This window comes from Pundamilia nyererei, unplaced genomic scaffold (assembly GCF_000239375.1).
Source record: "Pundamilia nyererei isolate P.nyererei 1_Seehausen unplaced genomic scaffold, PunNye1.0 scaffold00191, whole genome shotgun sequence".
Lineage (NCBI taxonomy): Eukaryota > Metazoa > Chordata > Actinopteri > Cichliformes > Cichlidae > Pundamilia > Pundamilia nyererei.
In genome coordinates, this window is record NW_005187592.1 from 183,267 (window position 1) to 190,829 (window position 7,563).

At 47.3% G+C, this 7,563-nt stretch overlaps 1 protein-coding gene across 3 annotated transcripts in view; it reads right to left on the reverse strand.

Moving 5' to 3' along the window:
• The window catches only part of LOC102205018 (microtubule-associated protein 4-like), a 73,979-nt gene that overhangs the window by 35,288 nt on the left and 31,128 nt on the right, over nucleotides 1-7,563 (reverse strand). For all 3 annotated transcript variants that reach the window (XM_005747214.2, XM_005747215.2, XM_005747213.2), the window contains exon 2: nucleotides 2,073-2,261. In XM_005747214.2, the coding sequence (XP_005747271.1) occupies nucleotides 2,073-2,261 (189 nt within the window). The remainder of the gene's footprint in view (nucleotides 1-2,072; nucleotides 2,262-7,563) is intronic.

A 7,563-nucleotide genomic window follows, 5' to 3' on the forward strand; every position in this document is an offset into this window, starting at 1 on the left:
TTATGTTTTTGAAGTTACTCATAACTGTGTATTATTTGTTTTATTGTTGCCCTTCTATTCACACTAAGCTCCTATTTATCTAACCTTTAATAATAACAACTTGTGAATAAATGCCCCATAGCTCTGTTCTTCTTCGCCACTTTGTAATGGTCTGATTGGTCAGCTGTGCACATGGGAGGTTTTTCACGCCCAGAAATGTTCAGTTTTTCATAAAGATACAAGTCTTACTCGACTAATCGTGCTAAACGATGCAGCGCTGGCATGATTTCTATCACAACGATGCAAGCAAGGGCACGTAAACAGCAGGATGCAAACCGGTGCATGCCGTACGTACATAAACACGCGCTGATGCATTCAACCACCGAGCACGGAAAGGACAGGCGTGCACAAAAACATACAGATAAAAGTCAAATACGACGGATGAAGTGCACGAGTGCAGCACTGCACATTACTGGAGCACCGGGGCTCTGAAACAATAACTCACAGAGGGGGGAAAACAACAACAAATGTACGCCACCTCCATCTCCCTGTCATGCTGACAGAGGACAATGACTCGCGGACTGCCTCGCCCTGCTGTTTGGCACTCGGCGTGTCAGCATGTGTGCGTTTGTCCAAATGCACACAGCGTGCCACAGTTGATCACTGGCAACACCACCCACGGCCCGTCCTGCAGCCGGCTGTCACTGACGAGTGCCCACACACAGTCTGACTGTCTGACCGAAGTGTCTGGCTAACCAAAACAGGCCCGAGAGCTGAGTCATTCTCGGCTAACCGTCACTTCTTTTTTATTCGATCCATCTACTGTTTGTCAGCACTGGAGCTGACCTCTTTATTAGATCGTGTACTTTTGCATCCTTCTCAGCCACAGTTCAAACTGCAGACAGCAGCTTAATGTCGTCTCGCCACAGAGGTCAGTTTGGGACAACAGCTGATATTCACTTACTGCTTTCTTAAAGCTCTGACAGGAAACAACACTGGCAGCTCTTGACAGCTTCCTTATTCTAATATAGCTGTGGTGTTTGTCTCGGAGCTGCTGCCATTAGTCCTCGAACTTTGGAATTCCTTCTGATTCCTGCAAACTCAAACTCAGCCAAAGGGTAACGTGAAACTCCTCACGACAACAAATGCACCGCACCCAGGAGCTTCAACACGTCGCCCGCGGCTAATGACCCAAAGGCATCTGATCACATGTGCCACACTTATTTTAGAAGCTTTCTGGAGCCAAGCAAGTTGCTCAAGGACACTTCTTCTTCTTCTTCTCCTTCTCCTTCTTCTGCATACTTCTAACCAGCTGTCTCACTTCCTCCCTGACACAGTCAGAGCATTTACTGACAGCTCACAATAAAAATACAGTTTCCTGTGTCATCCCCACATTTCACCAGCCAAATGTTCAAAGCACTGACTGCTGCTCTGCGTATCTTCTGGCTACTGTCTGCCCTGTGGGTGAACGACACCCGAGCAGATCCAAGATGGCAGCCAGCGTGCAGCAGCGCCTGCATCCATCAGTCATACAGGAGCAGCTGGAGTTCAGGTCAAAGGCACACCCTCTCTGCTTTAATGTTACACAGTGTTATAGTCTGTGGGCAGAGGAGTATAACTGTACGCTGTATTACCGTTTCATTATTGTACTTTGTTTACAGCTGCTAAATCTTTTCAGAATATTTATGAAGAATATCGGCTGATCTGTCGTTTCTTTCATCTATTCTTGGTCCACCTCTAATGATTTTATCAACAATGCATCAAATATGAGTTGAAGTAACCAAACTACAGAGCGTTATTGAGCAGTTTGCCTCAGCGCTGCAGAGCATGCATGTTGCATGTTGTTGCATGTGAACATCTTTTACAACATCCGTCCTGCTAGCCACAGCATCCCCCTGACAAACCCACAGTGCACACTGTGACAGCAGGAATCCTTCTTAACCAGCTGCTAATCAGAAGCTACGTGAAAGATATTTTTCTTAGGAGGTAAAAGAAGAATGAATGCTGCGTTTAGATCGATGGATCCAGATAAACATGCTGTTCCCCTGCATGTGTTTGCCCATACGATACTGACGACATCACGTTCATCTCACCTGCCCTGGTGTCATCGTTGTCCAGCAGCGGGATGTAGTCCGTCTTTCCCACCGTCTCTCCGACCTTATCGTCAAAGTGCTCCGCCTCCAGCTCAGCCACAAAGTCCCGGTGCACCATGTTCTCCGGGCCGGGCTGGGGAACGCTGTCCGTCAGCGCATCGCTCAGACTCAAGTCTAACTCCGCCATGGCTGCAGACAGAAAGACGCACGAATAAACAAGAGTCCCTGTGTTTTGTTCCTGGTACAGATTCACTTGAAACATAATTTCATCTAAAGTGAAGATCGTCACCAAGTCAATCGGCCTTTTACTTCCAGCAGATTTGTATCTGCAGCTTGAACCATCCAACCAACTATGACAGGTTTATCAGCATTATGTGATCAGTAAAGATGCTCGGGTGTAATTAGACATGGGATCATTGCCCCGAGCAGCTCGTCACTGCCTGCAGCTCAGGGTACGAGCTGAGCTACTAACCTGTTTGTAAAACACAGTCCTGGCACACTCATAAGCATGATGTCATCACTCTAGCTTTGCACCTTTAAAACACTCCTCTTTAAATGTGGTGATTAAGGGAAGCACCGGGATTACTAGTCCCACCTGCAGGTTAATTTACAAACACGGAGTCTGAATCCTGGATTTTGTCTGCGAACCTCTGCAGGTATATGAAGACAAAGCGAGCGGACAGAAAGAGGAAGAAAGTGAAAAATGGAAATGATAGGAGAAGTGGTCAAAGGAGGTTAGAAAAACTCCGTTCCAGCCCACTGGATCATTTACTCAGGAAGTCATGCTTGCTTGGTGTGATCAGAGGAAAAACATTTGGCGTGAACTGAACTGGGCTTCAGAATTGTATCCTGAGGTAGGACAGGCGTAGCCAAAAGACCTGCGTTAGCTGGCATTCCCCCTGCTAAAGCACCACCAGCAAGGACTAAACCTGACCGCTCCTGTGCTCGAAGGGAAACGACACAGAAGAAAACTTTTCCACTGATAAAAACTCCATCTGCCACAAGGGGGCGGAGTTTCAAACGAGATCAGGGTGTTTGAATGAAACCGATGAGCTGGAACCAGACAGAAGCACAGTCTGTGCCTACACATGAGTTCAGCTGACCAATGGGCACCTAGGGAATCTGCAGAGTCCTGCTGTGTCATCTTCCAGCTATAATGCCAGATTATCTTGGCCACAGAAGCAGCCAGCCTTTCTCTGCTGCTCAGACACATTAATCTGTCTCCACACTCTCATCATCAGGTCCACTGTGTCCAAAACACTGGGTCCACGGTCAGGGTCGAGGGCATTACAACATCCAGCCTGCATTGCCTTAATATATGTTCTACGTTGGGTGTGCTAACTAAACTCGTATCCACACATGAATAAATATCATTAGTCCATGCATGCAACACATCTGCAGTGCAAACACAGCAGGCCAGCACCAACTCAACTCTCTAGCCCCATCTACTGGATGATCTTCTTATTGACTGCACAAAGAGCAGGTACAGGTATCCTCCCCAGAAACGCTGCCAGTCACATAACTGGGGAGAAGAACTGTTGATTTGTAGTTTGGCAGCCTTTAATGACAATTAGGAACAATTCTCTTGCACTCTTTAGACTCATTTGGGGTTCTTATATTTTCACATACTGGTGGGTACAGGTTCATCTCAAGGTTACTGAGAGATTCAACAGAATCACCTTTGAGCCATGAAGTTTTGACTGAAGGTAAGGTGGGTGCTTCCTTATAAAAGCCTGATTCATCCATTCACACGCGCATTCATGCGAGTACCTTTGTCTGTGCCTCAGCACGCTCGACCCGCCATACTCGGGGTATTTAAGAACTAAACAGCAGGAGCTGGAGCTGAAGCACAGCCTGACATGTGACGTCTGATATTTTTATATTTACAGAAGCAACATGTGGTGCCTGTTGAAAAAAGAGGTCCTCGCACAATCAGCGAGAAACACAGAAAACGTGATCGCGGCTTAAACTGCGACTGTCATGAATGACAAGCAGCTTTCACGTTTGGGAGCGTAAACAAACTCTCACAGGCGTATTCATCTGCACCAGCAGCCGTACGAGTCCCCGGCACAGACCAGGGTGTGTCGCAAACACGCTGCTGCCTCCACCTCAAAGCCATGCTGGTCACAAACGTTGCCCCAGTTTCCATATTTAACCCCACATCATCTGTGTGTTTAGTATACAGTGTGTCATTTGCACCAGCTGCACGGTTAGCCGAGTGATCTGTGCCACCCAGCCTACAATGTCATTGGATTCACTGCAGGATGGGATACCGTACGTCTTTGTTCGCTGCCTGCCTGGCCTTCAACTGCTTCCATTTCCACATAACCACAGGAGGACAGGCTTTTCATTAGCCCAGCTCCTGCAGTGGGACAGAATACCACCCTGGGATTAAAAACTCATAAGATTTTGGGGCTTTTTGACCTGAGCAAACGTCCCCGAGCTGGAGCTGAGCTGCTGTTTTCACCTCCTGCTGGTGCGGCCACTCGGAAATAATCTGGATTCAACAAAGGAAGGAAATCCATGGAAAGGGCAGCTTCTATTGTGTTGTCTGCCAACATATGCTTGAGTGTGTGTGTGTGTCTTGCTAAGTCTCCTTTATATACAGTCTGTGCTGTAAGCCTGTGTGTGTCAGCTGAGCTGAAGGTTAAGCCTCCTCACAGTCTGCTTCCACACTCCTCTACTGAATATAAACAATAATACAGCCTGACATGAACACAAAGGCCAATCTAGCAGCAACACGAGGAACATGAGCAGCTCCAAGGAAGCAGGAACGAGGCAACGACTTCCATTTCCTCATAACATTGTTCTTTCTTCAAAGTAGACACAGCATCAGCTCGACTGCTGTTTACCCTCCTGAGGAAATGAGTTTGAGACCTCCACACCGAGCATCATTTATCCAATCTATAGCATCACGTGTATCCTGCTGTAACAACAAGAGGACATCCTGGGCTTTCTATTAATGCCCCATCTGTGAGGGTTATCTGAAGGTGAGGAGGAGGAAGGCCAGATATAAGAGCAGGGAGGTCAAAGGTCAAAGGACACACCAGCCTTTCAGGTGCTGTTTATTGTAGGTCTGCAAGGCTTTGAGGCTTTATGATTTCTAGACGAGGAAATACGAGACTTTTCAGTTGACCTCAAACACACACGTTTAACCTTTATGGTCTCTTTCATACAGTCTGACTGTATGAAAGTCTGTGCAAACTCCTCCCACAGTCCAAAGACCGTCAGTGGGTTAGGTTGATTGGGGATTTGAAATTGCCTCGCTGTGTCCGACAAACTGGGCGTACCCTTCCTCACGCCCCGTGACAGCTGGGATCGGCTCCAGCCGCGTGACTCTGATCAGGATAAACGGAACAGGATGGATGGAGATGCTGAAACTGGTTTGAGATTATTCTTCAGCATGAAACAGGACGACGCTGCCCACGACCACCGAGACAGCTCGTCTGATCACGCAGAGAATGTCACAGGAAGCAGCGAGAGGCGCTCATCTCTGAAAACATCTGTGTCCAGAATGCAAATAGTAGCCGCTCCGTGTCGCCAATGACACACTTTACTGACAGCAAAGCTGATCTGAAGCAACCAAGGCCACCAGGCTACACCGGGCAGGTTAACCACCCTGATGACTTGTTGGTGACATAAGTTAACTGGTGAAGCAGTCAAGTTATTTCCACTCAAACAACAAGATGATCCCAATAACACTGTGTTGTGCTGTAGAGGGAGAGCTCTGCTTATGCACAGGTGAGTGAAAGAACCACAAGCTCGGCCTCGCCAAGAGTCGAGCATTATAGCAACTGTCAGAGTGACTGATGACATAACACCTAAACTCTAATCCCACAGAATCCCCAGCAATTGTTTCTCCTTCTGCTTCAATATATGACAACACAACATAATGTCATGTTGGATTAATCCTCAGGCAGGCAGGGGTCAGGAGCCTCAGCAGGGGAATGCTCGCTCACCCAGAGTCACCTAAAGACGGTCTATCTGAGGAAATCTTCTTACTGCACGGTCTGATTTCAGCTTCCGTGGTTAATCATTCAGCAACAATCTGGATTTGAGTTTACAGCAAGACGTTTGTCCTCTGTGAATCATTACCCCGACCGTAAAATCCTCAATCACATAATCTACAAGGAAACATGTCGCAGCTCGACTCAGAAATCCTGGTAACAACCAAACACACGGTTTGGTTGCTGCTTCCACGTCCCACCTGCAGCACACTGTGCCACAGAGCAAGGCAGCTCAGCTCAGAGCAGCTATAATTACTCAGCTATGTGAAAAGACCAATGCCCGTCCACTAGTGTAATATGACAAAAAAAAGATGAGAAAACTGAGAGCTTGAGCTTGTGACACACAAAGCATGAGATCAGTTCCCTGTTAAGCTCATCTTCAGTCCCAGAATAAGACACAGTACATGTGCAGCTGTGAGCTTCTTTCAGCGTTTAGGAGACTTTAATACAAGCAGGCAGCAAAGCTGAAACTCTGCAGTTATGGTGTCAACAGTCGCCCGCCTGCAGCTACACTTACTCCACTGCTTTAAGGGTTTGGGAGGAGCATGCGGAGCTATTCAGCGCACAAGGTCAACGTGGCTGTAAAACAACTGCGGGGTAGCTTAATTCCCCTACAATACCACAGTGTAGACCTATGATTATGTGAGGTCACATGGTCACAGTGTAAGGGGAAACGCTGACCTCACTGAGGTGTATGAATCACACACTGGACAGTGTTTAGTCTGAACAGAGTGTAGGAGATGCTGCTAAATACTGATAACTGTTAACTGCTGACCCAGCCACGCACATATCCTGATTACTGCCTGTAAACACGAGTGGATTTGCTGTTTCCTTCACTGCACGGAGCTGTAATGGTACCTGCACTCTGTGCACAGCGTTCAGTCCTGGACCTCGTGTGAACTGAAGAATGAAGAATGTTGACACACCTGCTCCCGTGGAATGAAACCATAAACAGACTTATTGTTATCTCAGGTAGCTGAATGCCACTGGGCCCCATAAGAAGTAAAGTGGAGACAGTTTCAAATGTTTATGAATTTTTAAACATGTTTTTAAGCTGGGACCAATCGCAGACGAGCAGTGAAAAGAAATAATCTTGTATTTTCCTTTTACAGAATTCTAGAAAAGACAAACGATGTGCCTACTTTTTCTTTTCCTGGTGGCCCTGATCTTCTTCCATAGCACAGAGATGAGCTCCAGTATAGAAAGTCTCATTTGAACCACACATGTACTTTGGAATAAAGCACTGATACCCAGAGAGCAACGAGGGGGCTGGTTTTCAAAGCAGCACTGGCCTTTCCTAGCCCAGACTCACCATCACCTCTGCAAGCTTCAAACTGCCCCTGCACATGCTCCTGTAAGATGCAAAGGTGTTTGCATAGATGGGACAGTGAGTGTGACATGCAGGAAAGGAGAAAAGGACGTGCACAGTGGGCTGGGCGTGCAGTCACTGTGGGAGGAGCTCACCTCTGATGACACTTCCTCTA